The sequence below is a fragment of the Brachycentrus maculatus genome, unplaced genomic scaffold (assembly GCF_059751285.1).
Source record: "Brachycentrus maculatus isolate JH-2025_06_01 unplaced genomic scaffold, ASM5975128v1 h1tg000090l, whole genome shotgun sequence".
Classification (NCBI taxonomy): Eukaryota; Metazoa; Arthropoda; class Insecta; order Trichoptera; family Brachycentridae; genus Brachycentrus; species Brachycentrus maculatus.
Genome location: NW_028280844.1, coordinates 580,520 through 603,116, shown reverse-complemented (window position 1 = coordinate 603,116; position 22,597 = coordinate 580,520). Strand labels below are relative to the sequence as shown.

At 34.3% G+C, this 22,597-nt stretch overlaps 1 protein-coding gene across 3 annotated transcripts in view; it reads right to left on the bottom strand.

Annotated features, from left to right (window-relative positions):
- Pi3K68D (phosphatidylinositol-4-phosphate 3-kinase catalytic subunit Pi3K68D) overlaps positions 1 to 22,597 on the bottom strand; it is a 39,582-nt gene that overhangs the window by 13,975 nt on the left and 3,010 nt on the right. Inside the window, exons 2-28 of one of the 3 annotated variants that reach the window (XM_088258041.1) lie at positions 20,197 to 20,482; positions 19,050 to 19,854; positions 18,893 to 18,966; positions 18,546 to 18,622; positions 18,241 to 18,458; positions 17,644 to 17,734; positions 17,415 to 17,558; positions 16,762 to 16,850; positions 16,359 to 16,596; positions 14,944 to 15,113; positions 13,677 to 13,896; positions 12,541 to 12,745; positions 11,780 to 12,034; positions 10,717 to 10,835; positions 9,868 to 10,034; positions 9,045 to 9,211; positions 8,060 to 8,285; positions 5,934 to 6,122; positions 5,643 to 5,800; positions 5,426 to 5,513; positions 4,987 to 5,116; positions 4,734 to 4,889; positions 4,115 to 4,265; positions 3,876 to 4,032; positions 3,189 to 3,316; positions 1,597 to 1,707; positions 483 to 683 (exon numbers count right to left, since the gene is read on the bottom strand). In XM_088258041.1, coding sequence (XP_088114167.1) covers positions 483 to 683; positions 1,597 to 1,707; positions 3,189 to 3,316; positions 3,876 to 4,032; positions 4,115 to 4,265; positions 4,734 to 4,889; positions 4,987 to 5,116; positions 5,426 to 5,513; positions 5,643 to 5,800; positions 5,934 to 6,122; positions 8,060 to 8,285; positions 9,045 to 9,211; positions 9,868 to 10,034; positions 10,717 to 10,835; positions 11,780 to 12,034; positions 12,541 to 12,745; positions 13,677 to 13,896; positions 14,944 to 15,113; positions 16,359 to 16,596; positions 16,762 to 16,850; positions 17,415 to 17,558; positions 17,644 to 17,734; positions 18,241 to 18,458; positions 18,546 to 18,622; positions 18,893 to 18,966; positions 19,050 to 19,854; positions 20,197 to 20,482 — 5,020 coding nt within the window. The remainder of the gene's footprint in view (positions 1 to 482; positions 684 to 1,596; positions 1,708 to 3,188; positions 3,317 to 3,875; positions 4,033 to 4,114; positions 4,266 to 4,733; positions 4,890 to 4,986; positions 5,117 to 5,425; positions 5,514 to 5,642; positions 5,801 to 5,933; positions 6,123 to 8,059; positions 8,286 to 9,044; positions 9,212 to 9,867; positions 10,035 to 10,716; positions 10,836 to 11,779; positions 12,035 to 12,540; positions 12,746 to 13,676; positions 13,897 to 14,943; positions 15,114 to 16,358; positions 16,597 to 16,761; positions 16,851 to 17,414; positions 17,559 to 17,643; positions 17,735 to 18,240; positions 18,459 to 18,545; positions 18,623 to 18,892; positions 18,967 to 19,049; positions 19,855 to 20,196; positions 20,483 to 22,597) is intronic. The other 2 variants (XM_088258043.1, XM_088258042.1) reach the window with 2 other exon arrangements.

The window sequence follows — 22,597 nt, the reverse complement described above, 5'->3', positions numbered from 1 at the left end:
TTATATGGCAATAAAAAATATAGTCTTCTTATCCCTTAAACCCTTATCTGCACCACAATGGTGCATAGGGCACTGCATTATATAAATGCAGTGTTATTTTGATCGTTAAAAAATGAAGGAAGGGTGATCAGCCCTCCGCTTCAGTTACCAGTCCAGGGTAATATTGAATGAATATTAGAAAAAAATCACTTATATTTATTTAACCCTCCCCCCCGGAATCGAACCCGGGACCTCCAGAATGGTAGCCGAGCGTACTGACCATTACACTACGGAGGCGGAAAAAATATAGTAGTATGTAACAATAAAAAGAACTTTTTTACCTATACATATTTAACGTTATCATTTCTCATTCCCTAGATGTTTAATATTAGATTTGGCTGTTAAGTTATGCAGCACTTTGCTTGTTTGAAAGATATGGAATATTTGGTACCACGGTTGCTCTCTGCCAGAATGAGAGGGGAACAATTTGAAAAGTCTCTTACCTATGAACTTTGGCGAGTGGAAAATGAAGGCATATCTTCTGATACAGTTCCGTGAAGTGTTTATAGCTTCGGTAGAGCACAAAGGGGGTGGTTTGTCCCTGGCGAGATATCCGCAAAGCATACACGTAGTACTTCTCAGGATCGTACCGCTTTTCATACCCCAATACTTCCACGTTGGTCAACCGCCCTTCTTGGGCAAGTCTGAAAGAGAAGAGAAATTGTCAATGAGGTAATATTATTTAAATACAGTAAAACTTCGATTTAACGGACCTCTATTTAACAAACTTCGGATATAACGGACAAAAAATCCGGTCAAATGTAAAAAAAGTTAAAACGTCCTGGAATATTACACATGCTTAAATTCAAGTGTTACCGCATTTAAAAAAAATTATCGACCATAATAATCACAAAAAAACATTGTTTGTGTTTTGTATTGTTTATATTATGTTTATTCGTCCGCCTCCGTGGTGTAATGGTTAGCGTGTTTGGCTACTGTGCTGGAGGTCCCAGGTTCGATTCCCAGGGGGTGAAAATAAATATGAGTGATTTCGTACTCTAATATTTATTATTATTACCCTGGACTGGTCCCTGAAGCGCAGGAGTCATCACCTTGCATACATGTAAGTAACGATCAAGATAACACGGCATCAATACGATGCAGTGCCCTGTGTACTATTGGGTGCGGATAAGAGTTAGAAGAAGAATATTGTTTATTAATATCTAAATACGATGTTTTATTTTCAAAAAAAAAGTTTTTGATTTATTTTAAGCTTATTTTCGTATAACAGACTTTCAGTTTTAACGGACATCCCCTCTTCCCAATAAGTCCGTTATAATGAGGTTTTACTGTACAATTATTTCAATTTGGACATAGTTCAAAGGCGAGACTGTAATATGGTTGCTGCTTGTTAACGAACGGAGACAGACCGACGGAGACTCAGACGGAGAGTGCAAATTCTAATAATTGTATAACAACAGTAATACAAATCTTGATAACCCGTTTATGAAGAAAAATGCCATATTTGGGTACAGAGAATTATACGCAGAGAATTATAATACCGAGAAATACAGTTTTGCAACAATGACTCAAGTGTAGAGATAAAAGTTATCTTACGTGTATGTTTTAGGCATGAATGAGAGTAGTCCCGTAGAAGCATTCGACTGATCACCGGCTCTTAGCTGTGCCAGATTATGCAAGAAGAAGTTGATAGGCGTAAATCTTGACCTGAAAATATGTATTAAAATATAATTCCATGCATTGTGAGGACAAATAATATACCGCTCACTCCTTTCAAGAACGTCATAAATAAAAAAACTTGATTTTTCAGGAGAACGTTTTTAAAGTTTAAAAAAATAATACAATGTTTTAAAATTAAATATAAACCACTTATTGAACTTTTTGCTGTGCAACAGATCTTTTTAGGTAAAACCTGAAGGTTTTTTATCCATTTGAAAAATATTTAGTATATTTAAAAAAATAATTAAATAATACCTTTCTTAAAAATGCTAAAACAACACTTTCTGCCCTGTAGCGGGTAAATATTAAGTTAAAAATATGTCGCTTTTGCTGGGATTTAGTACATTTTCTGGGTATTCCGAAAACATACAGAACTGAAAATTGACAATTTTTGATTTATGACGTTCTTGAAAGGAGTGAGCGATATGGATAGCACTTTTTACTTTCTACACCTCAACATAATTTTTTTAAGTTATAATCACTTTACTTCAAGACACATAACGTGGGTCTCTGGAAAAAATATTAATTGTATATATGAATTTATAAATGAATTTATATATAGGTATATGTAGATATATATTTAACAAATGAATGAAAGAAAAATAAATAAAAAAAAACCTTTATGTAATTAATATAAAGATAACTCAAAAACTTTGTACATATATAGGTATAGGATCGTAGGAAAACATATAGTATTTTATGTCTAAAAATTTACACATCAATCCTAGTAAAAATTGTAAAGAAAATGATAGTTTATAAACGCTTATCAACCCGTGAATGCAAAAACTCAACTCCTATAAGGAAAAATCATAACTGCGTAAAAGGAATTTTTACAAGGGAGACAATTGAACCTTTGAAAGTAATATTTAAAGTCTGAATATCTTTGTAAGTTTTAAAAAAACTGCGAAACAAAAACAGTTGCACAAAGAACACAACATATGAATAAAAATGGAATTGAATTGTATGCGACATGGGATAGTTCTCCATTCAGCGATATCCAGATTAACATATAGAGTGTGTCCAAATACTTGTTCACAAGTATTTGGACACTCAAAATGTTGTAAATAAATTATCTGGTCAAATTATAAGCTAAATAATAAAATAAAAAGGATATTTTCTGGCTTTTCTCATGTATGTGATTATGATCCAGGATTTGGACCTCACATACTAAAAGAAGAGTTTCTACTCAATAAAAAGCTTCTTTTCATCTCACCAATAGATGTCTCTAGTGAAATTCTAGTGATTCAAGTACGTTGCGAAATTGTATTATATATATTGAACTTCCAAGAATTTGAGTAGTGTAGCTGTCAATCACGGGTAGAATTGGTGAATGTTACACATGTGTAAAGTGATCACTTAACCCAGCCTATGACGGTTGTAAGCGCCGTAAAAGCCCAGACATCCATATTCTTCTTCATCTATGTTGAGATGTCAAAAAATTATATCCAGATTAAGTGATGAAATCATACCTAAGAGCAGAGTGGATCAGGCGGGCAAACGCGGCAGCCGCCTCGGCCGGGGTTTGCCCAGGAAGTAAGGCAGCTCTCACATAGCCAACTGCAGCAGCCGACACTCCAGATATACCGGAAGACGCCATCTATTATACACCATTCAATTAAAAACAGTACCATAGTGAGAAAAGAAATCCATGTAGATGCGACACTTATTTACAAAAAAATAAAACCTTATTCGCACCCGATGGTGCATAGGGCACTCCATCATATAAACGCAGTGTATTCTTGATCGTCAACACATGAAGGCAAGGTAATCAGCCCTCCGCTTCAGTCCAGGGTAATATTAATTAAATATTAGAGAAAAATCCCTTTTTTTATTTCTTTGAACCCTTCCTGGGAATCGAACCCAGGACCTCCAGTACGGCAGCCGAGCGTGCTGACCATTACGGAGGTGGATAACCTTATTTAAATTATTTTAAAAAAATTCCAATTTGTAACCCCAATTCTATTATAATTTTGCTTTTATATTTTAATCTGAATTTTTTACCATTATGAAGAATTAAGTCATGGCAACTCATTCAACAATCAATTGTTTTCCGATAATGCTCATGGTAAAGTAACAATTGAAAAAAAGATAACTCATTTTCCATACACAATCTACTAATTTTATTTCATTTCGCTGTCCTTATATAAGTAACTTACCAAAGAAAATAGATTAAGAATAAGATTGTGGTGTTTCCGAACTATGTTGAATGCTGTGCAGCACAACTCCACGAAGTGGTGGAACCTTTGCGAGGGGCGCTCTCCCCCGTTGATGACATAAGCCATATCTGGTGTCAGGACAAATGGAGTGCGATCTCTAAAAAAATCAACATTTATTATAATTTCAGATCTCTGTCGATTGGTATTCTCTCAAAAATTCTCAAAATTTGATTAATCACCTTTTGAAGTTCCCAAACATCTGAGCGTCACCCAAAAACTTGCCAAAATCAATGTGGAACAGGTGTCCCGATGTCTTCAACATGATGTTATCATTGTGTCTGTCACATATGCCGAGAAGGTATGTCGCCACACTGTACCCAGCACAAGATGCTGTAAAAAGATGTTTATTAACAAATAAATTTTTCCTATATCGCTCGCTCCTTTCAACAACGTCATACATAAAAAAAAAATATTTTCAGGAGATCGTTTTTAAAGTTTAAAAATATAATAAAATGTATTTAAAATAAATAGCCACTTATTGAATGTTTTACTGCGCAACAGATGTTTTTAGGTAAAAACCTGAATGTTTCTTTCTCCATTTGAAAAATACTTAGTATATTTAAAAAAATAATTACACAATACCTTTTCTTCAAAATGCAAAAACAACACTTTCTGCCCTGTAGTGGGTAAATATTAAGTTAAAAATATGCCGCTTTTGCTGGGATATAGTACATTTTCTGGGCATTCCAAAAACATGCACAACTGAAAATTGTCGATTTTTTATATATGACGTTGTTGAAAGGAGTGAGCGATATGTCAAATTATTACGGGAGAGAAACATATGCAATTTATTCTTACCAGTGAAGTTGGTAACGGCTCTTTCATATTCCAATTCGGAAGGATTATGTTTTGCGAGCCACTCGGCAATCGGTTTATCTTTAAAAGAACCGGTCAAGCCCCATTCTACTTGGATTGCTCTAAGAGTTTCAGCCGAACAAACCATCTCTATCATACCTGTAGTAGAGAAAAAACACATTTATAATTTACAAAAGTAGGTACGGTGATTATTAAGTATTTTTAATGATAAAAAGATCAGATATCGGAAAGGTACCTTTCCTAAGTTGAGTAGGAACAGCATTGAAGGTGACCATTCGCAAGTCTAAACCTTCCGCTAACCAAAGTTGGTCCATTACCCTCATTACTTGCAAAACCAAAGCATCTTGGCGCAGATCATCACCAACCTAAAAATACAAAATTGTACAAATACGTAACATATCAAATTTTGACTCTACCCATCATTGAATTGTTTGCTACACTTTTTACAATATGACTAAAGTATTTGAGAATAGACGAGAATAGAGTCAACGAGGTGTGGGCAGAAGACAGATCTTCCGGCTCCGGAATTCACAATATTGGACGGGGATCGGACTGTTGAGGCACTGTTTAGAGTTGCCTAAGACGAGCACAATTACTCTCAAGTGATAGTTGAAGTCAGGGAGACCTGACATGACACGCACATCAGAAGAAGAAAAAATTGATTAAATATATACCTTGAAAATTGCAGGAATGATAGCATTGTCACTGCTAACAAAGTTAATTTTCATCGGCAGCGTGTTAGAAGGGAAATAAGAACAGGACCTAAAATAATAATAAAAATGTTAGAAAAATTCATGAATTCGGCGGCACAATACTGAAATACTTGTTGGTGACTAACAAATACTAAAAATTAGCTGTTTTGTGAAATACATATGAAAGTAGTAAACTCACTTTACATCTATATCATGAACTTCTTGAGATATGGATAGTGGTAAACAGATATTATGTGATTTGGTTAAAGGTACTAAATTTTCCACGCCGGCCTGCAGATTTATATTCCTAACACTTTCCTTGCAGTTTTTCACAGAGCTGGCGACCTCGGTTAGAGCCTTTAATAAAACAAGAAAAAAATGAGCACAAAAATTATTGATTTTTACATATTGTTTTGCGATAAGAATATTCATAGATTTTAGGTAAGAAATCAATTTTGGCAGACTGAGGTATTGAAATTACAAGCCGTACCTTGACTAGGAGCTGCTGTTTCAGTAATCTCTCTGCAAGATTTTCTCCAACAATGGCCAGAAGGGCTCGGAGAAGCAGCTGATTGCGACGGACCCATCTCGCCGAAGCCACAATACTGGGGTCAGGTTCGGCACCAATTGCTAAAGGCTCACCATCCAAAGAGATTCCTAGAAATTGTTCCGAAGAATTCTGCAAAGAAAAGTATCAGTTATCGGATGAAACAAACCTGGAAATTTTAAGCTAAATACCCGTATAGGTCCAAATTACACCCACATAGGTAAACATTAACAATTTTGGGTTGATAAAGCAGATTTCTGTTATATCATGTTACCTATGAATGACCTTATACTAGTCTAAATAAACTGCTGGCTTGGGTCATAAATCACAGTGTTTTAGAAATGACTTTGCATTTATGCACCTCATGGTAATTTTACCTGACTGCTTTATCTAAGTAAAACGTCTCTATAACATGAGACTATCACCTTTCATTTATAAATTTAATATGTACGTCAGTATTTGTATGTGTCAATCAGTTGTTTTACAGCATATTAGCCTGTCAATGCCATTGCCATCCCTGACAAATTCAATTTTCATAGTACAGTGAAACCCCTAACATACGTTTTTTAAGAGATTGAAGAAAAAAACTTAAATGGAGGGAAAATGTAACCGCGGGGTATTGAAAGAAAACATTTTTTGTGTAAATCAAGTAGATGAGATTTTTCGCAAACAAAAATCTAAATGGAGGGAACATATAAATTGGGGGAACCCGTCGACATGTGTTAAACATTTTGCGTAGTTTTAAGTGTGTAAATAGTGCTATGGTAGTGACGGGTAGTATTATTTGCATGCTGTGGTAGTGATTGTCCTGACGAAGAGACGGGTACGTCTCGAAACCGGTAGACATAAAAATCTCGGTGGGTGGTTTTATACTAATACTACTAATATTTTTGTAAAAAAAAAAAAAATATATATATATATATATATATATATATATATATATATATATATATATATATATATGTATAAATATTATTTTTATTTGTTTAATATAGTTACATTTTTAAGGACAACATAATACAATTTCTGAACATTTATACATATCGCTCACTCCTTTCAAGAACGTCATAAATCAAAAATTGTCAATTATCAGTTGTGCATGTTTTCGGAATGCCCAGAAAATGTACTTTATCCCAGCAAAAGCGGCATATTTTTAACTTAATATTTACCCGCTACAGGGCAGAAAGTGTTGTTTTTGCATTTTGAAGAAAAAGTATTGTTTCATTATTTTTTTTAAATATATTAAATATTTTTCAAATGGAGAAAAAACCTTCAGGTTTTACCTAAAAAGATCTGTTGCACAGTAAAAAGTTCAATAAGTGGCTTGATATTTATTTTTAATACATTGTATTGTATTTTTAAACTTTAAAAACGTTCTCCTGAAAAATCAAGTTTTTTGATTTATGAAGTTCTTGAAAGGAGTGAGCGATATGTCAAACTTAATGTTTTAGATTCGCTGTGGCTCTCCAAAAAAGAGACTGAGCTCTTGTACTTGGAGAGGGACTTACGCTCAAGGTTTAAAGTTTTATATAATTAATGATATAATAGTCTTTATATAATTTTTTTTCCAAGATTTATATGTATTGGGCATTCATTTTTTTCTTAAGAATTTTAATATCTTCTATTTTTTAAATTTCTTTAGGGAGTTTATTGAAATATTTAATTCCCAGATGTTTGAATATAAATATATAATATAAAAGTATATCGCCAGTAACTACGCTTGGGTGGCTTGACTCTGGCCAATATGTGTACCCGATGGATTCTCCAGTTCTTTGGACACGTTGCGCGTGGCAACGAGGATAGCCTGGAACGACTAGTTGTGATCGGTAGCCTGGAGGGAAAGAGAGGGAGAGGAAGATCCCCCACACGATGGACCGATAAAATTAAGGCAGCAGCAGGCACCTCAGTGGTTGGAGCGCTACGTGCAGCGCAGTCAAGGGATAACTGGAGAAGTGTCATTGCTTCTGCAAGGGTCACAACCCTCAGCAATGAGGAATAAGACAGAGAAGAAGAATAAAAGTATAATTAGTTGAATGGTGGCATTTTTGATGATTCAGTAATCAGGTTACCTGCGGACAGTTGCCGGGTATGTCGTGCACCAGCTGCCAGTAGAGGCGGTGCGCGAAGCGGGGGGACTGCAGCGCCCGCGCCAGCAGCAGGCGCGCCAGCGGCGAGGCAGGGTGGCGCTCGTAGCGCAGCGCCAGGCACAGCTGCGGCGCCAGCGAGGCCAGCACGTCCCCCGGGCAGCGCGACAGCCAGCGCACCGCGTGCCGCCTCACCCCCACGTCGGGGAAACTGCCAACGCAAACACTCTCAATCAGTCCCTGTCTCCCGAGTAATGTCGGCATCTCAACATAGAATATCGAACCACCTGTCATAGGCTGGTCAAGTGATCACTTTAAGCACGTGTAACATTCACCAATTCTACCCATTATTGACAACCACACTACTCAAATTCTTGGAAGTTCTATATATATGAACCAATTTAGAAACCTTGTTCTTGAATCACTAGAACTTCACAAGAGACATCTAATGGTGAGATGTAAAGAAGCTTTTTACTAAGCAGAAACTCTTATATTAGTATGTGAGGTCCGAATCCTGGATTATAATCACACACATGAGAAACGCCAGAACCTCTCATTACGAATAATTCACATAATGAGTAAAGAAAAATGTGTAAAAGTTTCTCCCTTTACGAGCGAAATTTCGCATAACTAGTTACAGTGAAAAGGCAAGTCCCTTTTTCACGAAATTCACTTGTGATCCAGGACTTCCGCTCCAGTCAAAACAAAAAATGTTTAACTTAACGAGTAAGATTCTGGAACAAATTATGGTCGTTATGAGAGGTTCCACTTTACATTATTTATTGATTCGGCATTAACTTTGTGGAATGACATGTTGATTATTTATTTAAAAATTAAACACTTGTATAACCGCTAAATGATTTCATTACACATGACTAGTTTCGAAAACTAACAGACGTTTTCATCGGGTGAAAAGTAAAACATACTTTACTTTTTATAAAAAAACCCTAACTTTAAGCGGTCAACATACCACGGTAGCAGCATGTGCAGAGCATCGTGAGGGGAAGGGGGCGCCCACTGCTCCAAGAGGTGCATCAGTTGTCTTTTGCTTCCTGCATCCCAATTCATGGAGGCCAGCAGAACTAAAGGAAGAGCTCCGGGAATGCCCACTAAGTAGTGCCGCTTTTCCCATAGAATCTGTAAATGGAAATAAGATATTACCCTTTCTCTTACGGTGCTAAAAACTACCGCGTGCAACAGTGATATGCATTTTGTTCATCATATGAAAATGTAATTTAAAAACTGGAAAATGTGAATATTCCTAAATGTTACTATTATAAACCATAGTTGAAGTTGAAATGTAACAATTTTATAATGTTAGCTCTGGTAAATATCTGAAAATGAGAAAAAAAATACATCGCAAGTAGCAGAAATAGCTGTCGTAGACACACAACCGCCGCGGAGGATGACCTGCGCGCTACTAAAAGGAGATTGGCGGAAACACCACCAAGCCGCGTGCATGTGTATGCAAAGCACGTCACGCACCCACACTCTGGGAATCATTTATGTAGTGGTGATTTTATCCCCGATTTTTTAACAAATTATTTACTTCCTTCGCTGCAAATAAATAACTTTATTATACATATTATGATACTTTTATGTAATACATATTAATTATATTACAGAGGAATACAAAAATTCTGAGCTCGTATCTACTGCATTTTATTTTGATAATCTCATTTTCAAAGTCGTGGAAAGGTTAATAAAATTTCTTTGACAGTAAGGAAAAGACCGCCCTCATTTAAATGTATGTCTAATTTAAAAATTGTAACAATATTCCGAGGCGCTCTCACCTCTCTGCATTCGGTGGGCATTCTCTGGTAAGGTCCTTGCTCTATCAGGTGCATGAGCTGCTGCTGAGTGTGCTTATCCAGGGTATCGAACGAGTATTTTGATGAATACAGTTCGGATTCTTCATCCTCTTCCCAATACACTCCACCGTTGCAGTATGATGGAATTTCTGAAAAGAGACAAAAATTGAGAAATTACTTATGCATATGTTCTTATGTGTGTTTAAGTATTAAAACAATAAATTATGCATAAATGATACAATAAGAGATCCGCCAAATGGATTGGTCATGTCTAGAAACAGGAGGGTTTCCTGTACCTGATAAAAGAGAAAGCGATCGAAGGAACAAATGCCAGAGTACGTACACACCGCGAATATCTTTGCGACTCATATGAGGATACGGTCTGTTCAACATATGAGGAGCTGTAGCTGTAAGCCACAGGATTGAGACCACAGTAGAGAAGAAGAGGAAGATAAAATATGCCAGTAAAGAATGCATAATCTGAGGGAATAATAAAAGCTGAATCGTTGATTAATATTGGTGAGAAAAGAATTAAGCACATTCACGAAAGAAATTAGATAACTTCATTTTCATTCAAACCCTTATATGCACCCCAATGGTGCATAGGGCACTGCATCATATAAACGCAGTGTTATCTTAATTGTTAACACATGAAGGAAAGGTGATCAGCCCTCCACCTCAGGTATTAGTCCAGGGTAATATTGAATAAATATTAGAGTATGAAACCAATACTATTTATTTTCAACCCCCCCCCCTGGAATCCAACCTGGGACCTCCAGCACGGTAGCTAAACACACTAATCATTACACCACGGAGACGGAGATAACTTACCAATATGTAAAAGAGGATGTTGTTGAGGCGGGCAGTCGGAAGGTTCAGGTGCCGGTCCCAATCTTTTATCTGCGCACACCGGCCAGATTGGTAGAATATAGCTCCCGGAGACAAGCAAACTAGAACATGTAAAAATATATGATATTGTAACTATGAAACGTAAATCAGCCGATATGAAACGTAAAACCGATAACTTTTAAATTATGCGCTCTGGGATTTAATTTACACAGTATGTTCACCTGAAATTTCTTAATCAAAGAGGGATATTGACAACTTCTTTATTTCTGTATATTCTGAATTTAGAGGGAAACTATTTTGGTTAAAACTAGAACAATTTCTTAAGTCCAAAATTTATAAATGAATATTATATACATTCAAAGAAAAGTAATGCACTTTGTGTCAAGAAAACACATTAAAAAGTTATTTTTTCATTAATTGATTCGGCAGTCACTTTGTGGTAATATCTATCCATTTTTACTTGGTAAGTTTAACTTGGTAAATACCACTATTTAAATAGTTATTTTGTTTTAGTAAAACAACTGACAAACTTGTATAGGATTTATATAAACCAATCGTATGATAGGAGCTAACTACCGCTTTTGAGACAAAAAAAAGCCACTTTCATTAGCCACCCCATTAGCCACTTTCACAATGTGTGTGTGTACTTAAGTATTTTTTATAATCAAAATGTAACTTTGTTTTAAAATCACTATAAATATTTTATCATAACTTAATTATGTCTACTGGTTTCGAAGCTAACCGCTTCTTTATCAAGTCCTGATAAAGAAGCGGTTAGCTTCGAAACCGGTAGACATTATAATTAAGGTATAATAAAATATTAATAGTGATTTTTAAACAAAGTTACATTTTAATAATAAAATGGAAAATCACAAAGTAAGTGCTTCAAATATAAATTATAAGTATTTTTTTTATCCATATAGATAGGCGAAAGGTAGGTACATATTTACAAAACAGTGCATTTTGTGGATTAACAAGGATATTTTCACTAGCGATCATGATAAATCAAGAGACTACTAACTGTATTAACAAAATAATCCCTTACCCAGTGAAATCAAAGAGCTGAATGGCTGCCCAGCCCAATTCCTCTTGTTCAATATGAACTGGAACAGAGCTGTCATCATCGTCATCTTGCTTCTCCGGAGGTTCCTTCTGATTGGCCTCCGCAGCTTTGTCCTTCTCCTTGTCCGTGATGGCCCCATTCTGGCTGTCAGGTTTTGGCATCGTCCTCCCGCTCAAGGTGAGAACCAAGCGAGACTCTTTAGGCAGGTTGGCAATACTCAGTTCGTTCAAACTTAACCTACGGAAGACACATAAATAATACAAAAAATGAGACAATGCAACTAAGGATGAGGATTAAGCCGGAAACATACCATGTAGTTTCAGTACAAAAATCCCACTGGCGCATATGGGAAATATGATTTTTTTATTGAAACTCTAGATTGGAGATGTGACTAATGGGCACCTGTTACTTTTTGGTTGGGATGGTATCCGTTATTTTACTCAGTTTATATTTCTTTCCAGCGTAGATTTTCCGAACCATAACCGACATCATCAGATGTCAGTGAGCGACGTTATTTTATTCTTTAAAATGCAGTTCCACCAAGAAATGTCAGAAAAAAACTTAAATCTAATAAATAGAACTCTTATAAGTGTCTCCCGCTCTCTACTAACAGTATGTTAAAGACACTTTTAAGCATTTCCCCCAAACAATGTGTTTAGAGGATTTAGTACAAGTTATTATTTTTATTATTATATTATATTATTATTTTTCCAATAACAATAGTAATAAACAATATGACGTACCATGCTTCGAATATGATTCTTGGATAGAAGCCCTGGGTGTCGATGGGAACTGGTCCCGTCGACTGCATGCCCCGGAGGGGTCTCGTCCCGTGGTACACTTGGGCGTGGACCACAAACTCGTCGTGATTCCAGTTTACGGGAGGTCGATGTACTCCTTCCACAAAGAACAGCGCAGACTCCTTTACGGATGACAGAAATATTGACTCTGGATAGAAAAAAAAACACTAATTAGAATTTTTTGCAGGAATACTAATGTTGCCTTTAACTGAGGGACTGGAATTCAAACCGTGTAAGTATGTATGTATGCAACAATTTTGCCAAAGAATGATGAAAGAAGACTGAAAGCAGTCGAAATGCGATCTTTCAGACGAATATGCGGTAAAATGATCTATGATAGATGTTCAAATGGTGATATAAGGAAAGAATGCAAGGCCGAGATAAGCATTATCGATAAAAGGTGTGTTTAGATAGTTTAGTCACGGGAATCGCTTAAATGAAGAAAGATCAGTAAAACAAATTCATTTCTTAATTATTATTTATTTAATATATTTATAAGGAAAGGAAGATCAAGGAAAACTTGGCTACATTCATGAATTCCAAATACTTGAAAATAGTCAGGTCAGGAGTCATTCTATTTTCTCTGCCTACCCCTGCGATAAGCGACGTGATGGTTAGTTAGATAGTTAGCTATTTATATATATGTAAAAGATACGAAGGGTGTATTATTTATTATTATTATTGGATATTATATATCTGTAGGCAACCTGAAGACCAAATATCAAATCACTTCAATATACCACAAAATTAAAATCTTTTATTTTTAGGACAACATAAAAAAACCTTTATGTATGTTTAGGTGATTGGAATATTCCAGTTAAGATGTGATTTTATATTTATTTTATAACATTTAGAAAGTTATCAAAACAAAAATGTAATTTGTTTTTTCTGGTGTAACAAATTTATAAAAATAAAAAACCAAAACTCCAGACTTTTCGCCTCCTTTGTGTAGTAAAAAGCATCAATATAATTATGCTAATACACTTTTCTAATGTGGTTTTCCTTAGAATTTTTTTTCGGTGATGTATAATTTCAATATTCCAGTATGTGTATGTGAAATAACAAACATAGCAACTTACTTTCATTTTCTCCCGGTAAAGTATAGTGGTTGTCCTCCATCTGGAAATCAACCCTATTTGACTTGCAGTAAAGCGCTATGAAAGCTTTCACAGCTTCCCTTAACTTTTGACAGTGCAATCCCAATGTATCCTTTATTGTAGTCTGCCGAAGAGACACAGAACAATAGTCTCCTGCATCGGATGTAATTTCCGGTTTCATTATACTAGAATCTGGTTGTGTCTGTAACAACAAAGAAAAACATTAAAAAAAAGGTACAATAAATTCTTCTAACCCTTATCTGCACCCAATGGTGCATAGGGTACTGCATCATATAAATGCATACCGTGTTATCTTGATCATTAATTGCACGAAGGCAAGATGGTCAGTCCTGCGCTTTTTGTAGCAGTCTAGGGTGATATTTAATAAATATGAGAGTGTAAATCACTTTAAAATATTTATTTATTGATTTGGCGTTTAATTTGTAGAACTCCATTTTAATTTATGTATTAATTTTAAATCAAACACAGATTTTTTGAGTCTACTAAGTTGTATTTTATTAACAAAAACACATAAAAATTTATATTGTGACAATTGTTTCGCCTTGTTAGGGCATTATCAAACGAATGTTAAATTAAATTAAAATATTAATATAAATAAATTAAATATTTACTTCAATAATAAATAATATAAATTAAAAATTTACTTCAATAAGTGAATTTAAATATTATACACAGAATATATATTTTGACCTGACTGTGAATCGAACCCGGGACCTCCAGCATAGCTTACCACTACACTACGGAGGTGGATAATAACTACCAATGGTATTGATTAGTATTTTTTTTAAATGCTGTTTTTCAAAATTAAAAATAAGTGGTTATTTATATTAACTCCCCAGTTATCAAATAAAAGGTTGAAATGTGTAACAAAAGCTTGTTTTTTTTTAATTTTGATATTTTGTCTACCTTTGAAATACTTGTTTCAATTTTTTTAACATTTCACAGAAAACGAATAACAGGTGTAGAAATTATTTATGGCATATAAATACATGTAATTTTGGTCAACATGAACAAAAGCGTACTAATATACAAAATACAAGAAGTCTCTGTATAGTTGTTGGATTTGTTAGTAAATGTTAATATTAAATTTTATAAAAGTTTAAAAATTTAACGCATTTTTATGTGTTACTTCGCAAAAAGCTAAACAATATTTTGCATTTGATATTTACGTAGCAATAGTATGTAATTATTGATGTGCGCTTTGATAAATATATACAGTGATAGTAACCTGAGAACAGGCGCTTACTAGTGCCTTAAGACTCTTGAATATCTGCATAGTCTCAACGCCTCCGAGAAGCGTACATATGGCCTTCACGGCCTGTGCGGTAGATCCTGTTCTCGCATTCCCCACTTCCGATACTGATGTCGAAAGTCGAGACAGTTCTCGCTCCAGGGTTTCTGTCATCAAAAGAAATTACATTATTCTCCATTTTACTTCAGTTTGTTTATATTTTTATATTTATTAAATACCTTAGAAAATTTTCCTTGCATATTATGCAGAAAGATTTAAAGCATATTTAGTTTATATGTCTTCAAAATTATAGTAGATGTCGCTCACTCCTTTCAAGAACGTCATAAATCAAAAAACTTGATTTTTCAGGAGAACGTTTTTAAAGTTTGAAAATAGAATACAATGTATTAAAAATAAATATTAAGCCACTTATTAAACTTTTTACTGTGCGACAGATCTTTTTAGGTAAAACCTGAAGATTTTTTCTACATTTGAAAAATATTTAGTTTATTGAAAAAAAATAAATAAACAATACATTTTTTTCAAAATGCAAAAACAACACTTTCTGCCCTGTAGAGGGTAAATATTAAGTTAAAAATATGCCTCTTTTGCTGGGATATAGTACATTTTCTGGGCATTCGGAAAACATGCACAACTGAAAATTGACGATTTTTGATTTAAGACGTTCTTGAAAGGAGTGGGCGATGTGTAAAGTTCACAAAAAATGAAAAAAGTTGATCCTTAAAAAAATACAAAAGATACAATACAATAGACGCACAATGGATTCAATATCATATATCTATTAAGTCTGTCACATAGCTTACTTATTTGTCTTATTCTCTTGTCATATTTTCTAAATAAGACACCACTAAATCCGATAGATCTTTATGTCCTATTACCTATGTCTTTTGCACATTTAATTCCCTATTTCAATCTTTCTTTTTTGAAAATCGGACATACCCGCACTAAATAAGGGACGTCTTGCGATAACGTCTCATCACATTCACAAGTATAGTTTTGTCTAATTTTAAAACGAAAAGGTATTCTCAAAATGCTCCATGACCTACTAAAAAACCTTTTTTTTTTTAAAATATTTTGTATGTTCAAATATTTGTAAAATTAGTAACCTTTTATTAAACTTAATATTTAAAACAAAAAAATATGTTTTATGTACAAACATATAATATACACATATAAATTGCCATATCAATTGATATAATTTACATGTTGAAACCAATAATTAATGCATTTAAGTAATAAATGTGGTGTGTTATCAAGCAATATTATCACAAGTATTTTATTACAGTTTATTATTTTATGCCGATTTTGTAATCAGAATCGAGACCAATTTATGCTCAAACTCGTATTGATATCAGATGAAAATAATGGCAAGCATAAAAAGTGATATTTACCAAGTAAAATTGATAGATTCTGGTGGGATATTGGTGGAGTCAACCCCTGGTTTGGTAAAAGTTCTTCCAGAGTCAGAAGACTATCTCTAGTGTCGTCTCTTTCTGTCCTGGCTAAACTGGTATCTTTGGTAGATTGGAGACACAGCAGTATGTCCTTCTCTAACCTGAGGCATTGCCTCACATAGTCGTATTCTGCTAGGGAGCTGCCGGGCGTAAGGTATTCGCTCATTCCCCAAACCTACAAAAAAGTGGAAGAACAAAATGGCTTTAATATTGGCGAATATCACAAAGCAATATAGCAACAAAAAAAAACAAGATTTAACAGAGCTGAGTTAGTATTTTTTTTTAATTTTACTATCCATTTAAGATAAAAAGATTCAATATCAAATGTGAATGTACAAACCCTCAAAGTGTAGGTAGAAATATCATCATTTATTTCTCCTTCAAGTTCACAAACGACGTGCAGTATCACATGTTCCACCGTTGATTCCACTACAGTCAGAAGATTACATAATGAACAATGGTAAACATAAAGTATCAGAAGATGTCAAACGTGTCACTCACTCCTTTCAAGAACGTCATAAATCAAAAATTGTCAATTTTCAATTGTGCTTGTTTTCGGAATGCCCAGAAAATGTACTACATATATCCCAGCAAAAGCAGCATATTTTTAACTTAATATTTATCCGCTACAGGGCAGAAAGTGTTGTTTTTGCATTTTGAAGAATTGGTATTGTTTAATTATTTTTTTAAATATACCTACTAAATATTTTTCAAATGGGGAAAAAACCTTCAGGTTTTACCTTAAAAGATCTGTCGCACAGTAAAAAGTTTAATAAGTGGCTTGATATTTATTTTTAATACATTGTATTCTATTTTCAAACTTTAAAAACGTTCTCCTGAAAAATCAAGTTTTTTTATTTATGACGTTCTTGAAAGGAGTGAGCGATGTCATAAAGAAGTTGATGATTGGGAATGACTCCGCAGTTACAAAATAAGACTCCAAGAAGAAATAATAATGTTACGCAGTATATTGAAAATAGTAAGAGATCTCACCATCACACGTAAATGTTATAGGATTAACTGGTCTATCGTGGTACACCAAGAGTTTAATGCTGGTATTGGAAGGATACCTTCCATCTGATTTTGACGCAATGACATATCCAGGATTCGTCACCGGATCAGAGTAAGAATATTCACCTAAATTGTGAAATACAACATTATTTAGAAAAATCAAATACAAAACGAATATATTCCAATTTTGTCAACATAAAACAGGTCTCACATCTTATTTCCTTAACCATATCCACAAAAGCAATTAGCTCAGGTTCAAATTGCCTCTTTTTCACAAACGAAATGCATTCGTAAAGTTTGCTCTGAAATAAAAATTACAAAATATTGTAAATGAAAATCAAAATAAAAATTATTGTTTGTTGTTGAAAATATTTTTTTTTTGCCAAAACATCTTAAGCCATGCTTACGAAATATCGGTTAAAGTGACTGACATCTGTTGAAAACATGGATTTTTTATATTCTACCATTAATCAATATTTCATAAGTATATTCTGCGAGACCAACATGGTGTATGTGATAGTTAATTTTTTTCAAAAAAATATGCGGTGTGGTGAATCGAGTAGGTCCCGACTACCGACGACAAAGAATCACCATTATTAAAAGGTTGTGAGATACAAAATGTTAATAAACAGTAAGCCAGTAAGTACATTATTGTTCCTTTACAACGCCCTTCTGGGAAAACACATGTGGAGGTTGAAAGCACCTCATGGCACGTGCACAATACCCCACCAGCGGTTTCAGGGATATGTTTCTACCAATATTGTGTGGTCGGTAGTGTTAAAGTAAAAAAAAAACAGAAACCACTTACATTCAAAGTGTTGGTTTTTTTTCTAACGGCAAGAGCGGGTGGGAACGATTTTGGTGAAGGTGAAGGTAGTGGCGAAGGAATGGAATCCACGACGCCTCTCCGGCTGCTGATGGATGCATACACAGGAGTATCCTTTGAAGTTTCATGTTCACCGTACAGAAAGTCCAATGGGTCGTATTCATCGTAAACACTGCCACATTCACTGCTACTCATGTACTCTAAAATTAGTGAGTAAATATTTGTGTTCGCTGCTCCATTCATAATGTTACTAAGTATGTGCATTATAATTATATTTTATATCTTACCACATGCACTTTGGTCAGTCATCAGCGGATCAAAGGCTTCTAAAACACTTACTCTAACACTTCCAACACTCGATGAACTGCAAAAAAGTTTTTTCTCATTTTAAAACATTGGAAATTGATTTATTCTAATATTGTATTGAATGTAAGGATACAGGAAAAGTTCAATGATTCTAGTAACTAGAATAATTCTTTAAGATTCCGGTCCTTTTACCAATTCTTTCATAAAAAAAAACTTTTCAAAATTATTTTAAAATATCGGAGCACATCACTATTTTTTTTTTTTTATTTCATTCCCCTCAATTACGGGTTAACGTACTTTTACTAATAAAAAAGAAAAAAAAAACTACCTGGTATTTGCCCCCAAATCAATAAAATTAGATGACTTTCCACCAGGAGATAAAAAGGGGTCTCTGTATGAAGTCTGAAAAAAAAAAAGTAAAAATAAAATAAATTTAATCATATGTAATTTTTTTTCTATTTAATTCATATGGGAGAAATAATTACCGAAGACGTTCTTGATGAAGTTTCCGAACTAGCTCTTGTATTGCTTTTGTAAGTGGCAGATTTGTTTACTTCAGACGACTGGTTCGCATTACTCCATGCAGAATTACTGTTAGTTATTATATGTGTTTCTGAAGCGGATTCAATATTTTGCATGGTGTTTGATTTTGTTACATTTTCTTTTCCATCCTTCAATGAATTACTTCTCGCGGAAGTGTTATACAAGCTTTGTGCCGAGGGAGAAGCTTTAATTCCTTGATTTGTAAAATTAGATCCAGCAGGCGGGTTGTTATTGTTAAAAATATTCAACTGCGGATAGCTAGCCGAATTGTGAGGCGGATTAAGAACACTTTGGTTTACAGGATTCACATTACCCGTCGGTATTGTATTATTTGTAAGAAACGGCTGAGACTGCTGCGTTGGCGAAGAAAGATTTGATAGATTGGGATATATAGGTCTGGCCGCATTAAACGGTGGCTGGTAAACAAAACCCGGACTACTAGTTGTAAAACCCGTAGAGTTTTTATTATTGATATTGACACTCGTGTTTAGGTTTGGGTAAAGATTGTTCTGGGTATTGGCAAACACTCCCGTGCTTTGCGTATACTGATATTGCACATAGGGTGAGTTTGTAGGGAAGGCAATGAGTGGATTCACATAATTGTTGATAGTTGCATTTGGAGACGGATACGGTATCACATTCGGGGATGAAATTGTAGAAAAATTAGAAAGATTGGAATTGCTTCGTGTTAATTTTGGGCCATCCTTAAGAACAGGTACGAGCGCTAATTGGTCCGCTTGATGAAGTCTGAAAAAATGTTATTAGTCAATTAAAGCGGCGTTTGTTTATATTCCATATTTTATTAATATGGTGTTGAGAATATCTTTAGCTTAATTTATGAATCTCGAATTATGTACAAACCTATTTATATTTAACGTTTGAATAGTAAGTAACAGTCTAGTTAATCAGGCAGTGCCTATTGATTTGTCTATGTCATACCAAGTTTTGTAGGTAAATTATCTATGGGCGCACATCCTATAAGTTGTGTCTAGCATATAACCCATATTGGCACGGCCAAAAACACTTAAACTTGGCTAGCAAAATGAGTACCAAATTTGTATGTGTAAGTATAAATTTAAAAAAATTTACTTGTGAATGTGCTTGATGCACTCCTTCAACTCCAGGTGAGCCTTGCCGCCAGAAGCTGGTCTGGTGAAGGAGATGAGGTCGTTGGTCTCATTCTCCTCGCGGCAGTTGGTGGGGCTGGCGGAGGTGGACCTCGTGGGGCAGGGCTCGGCGCCAGGAGCGAGGGGGCGCGGGCGTCTCGCGGGGCGGCGCGGCGGCGGCGGCAGGGCGGGCGGGATGCTGCCGGACCCCGAGCGCGAGCGGGACGGGCGCAGAGGGCCATCGCACTCTATTTCTGAAGTCGGACTCGCTACAATTAATTTTGATTAATTTTTAAGCGCTGTCAAACTTAAATTCTCGGTGAAAGTTCATTGTAATTTAAATGAACCTTTTCTTGAATATTTTTCGCAGATACTTTGTTGGACATATCTACAATATAAAGATATGCTGCAGAAAGATAACATGATGTGAAGGCAATGCCTAGGTGAATTTTTCCATGACAGAAGGATCTACAACCTGAGGACGCGGAGAGCTGACCCCAGCAGTCTACAAAGACCGTAAGTTGGGATGTAGCCAGGAAGAAGAAAATACTTTTTGACACATTTTATAATCTTTATAAAATAGAACTACTTCATTCTTAACCACTTTTTATTGGTACTTTTTTCCGACTGGTGACAAGAACCTTGTCATCAGAAACATTACATTATACGTAAGGCATAAAGAAGAAATACAATTATTACAATAAGTATTTACTGTGTACCCACATGCTCGTATATAATATAAAATTGTTTACCATATCAATAGAGAGAAAAAAATCTCACAGATAAGAATACACATACACGAAATGCCATTCACTCTTTAATGGTTTCCTGGCAAAATGATAAATTATGCTGTGGCGATAGCAAAATAACCATTAATGCAAAATAATAAAACTATAGTAGTAAGTTTTGTATTGCAACATAGAAATAAACATGAACATACTTCCTTAAACAATTTACAACTTTTTACATTATCTATTATAGGACACTGTATTAGCTAATGTGGTATTATCTTTATTATAAATTACATGAAGGCATCCTGCCTTGGTCTTACAATGTAAAAATATCAACTAATGGTCCAAAAAACACGAATATACTGTATGTACCATTTAAATAAAAAATTTATAGATATTACCACAAAGTGACTACCTAATCAATTGATGAATTTTTTTTCCCATTGGAAATAAAATATGTTTTGAAATGCTATTTTTACTATAATTTGTTAATAAGTTAACCTAGACTGACTTGGAGTTTAAGTGATGATCGTACTTTGATATTATTCACAATCGGGATAACATTCCATTACTCAAACCCAGTCCCAAAGCACCATACATTACTCTTTTTTCATATAGCTCACTCTTTTCAAGAACGTCATAAATCAAAAATCGTCAATTTTCAGTTGTGCATGTTTTTGGAATGCCCAGAAAATGTACTATATCCCAGCAAAAGAGGCAATTTTTTAAACTTAATATTTACCCGTTACAGGGCAGAAAGTGTTGTTTTTGCATTTTGAATAAAAGGTATTGTTTAATTATCTTTTTAAATATACTTAACATTTTTCAAATAGTGGAAAAATCTTTAACCTAAAAAGATCAGGTTTAACCTAAAAAGATCTGTTGCACAGTAAAAAGATCAGTAAGTGGCTTGATATGTATTTTTAATACATTGTATTATATTTTTAAACTTTAAAAACGTTCTCCTGAAAAATGAAGTTTTTTTATTTATGACGTTCTTGAAAGGAGTAAGCGATATATTAAAATTTGATCAATGGCTGCTAAAAAAAAGTTGATATTTTCCTATTTGGGACAACATAAGTTATTCTTTTTTAAAGATTACTTTGTTCTTATCATACAATGCAGCTATTTAACAGTTCTGATATCAAATCTAATCTACATTCATGAATTATAATCAAGGATCATGAATTGTATTCAAAGGCATAATTTATAAAACTAATAACTTCTTAGACATAAATTACTTTTTAATCTACTAATCTAATCAAAAGCACCGGCAACATTTGGCTTAAACTTATAAAGTTTCACTTCAATTAATGCAATGATTATAAAGTCGAGACTTTAAGTCACCATTAAGTACAGTTGTTTATAAAGCAAAATAATATTTAATAAACCAATTAATATTATTTTTAAATGCTTCAAATAGGTGTTGACATAATAAAAAATCTCAGGAATCCCAAATATACAAACAATGGAAAAATTATTTTACAGTATACAAAGCTCAGTGACATTCTACATTTTCCTTTATTTTGATGCAGTATCCTATGTAACATTGGATGCAGAAATTGAGAGAAGAAAAGCGGAGATTTGGATTAATAACTTCCAGAATGGTGCCAAAAATTATGTTACAATGTTAGAAGACAAAAATGAGTAACA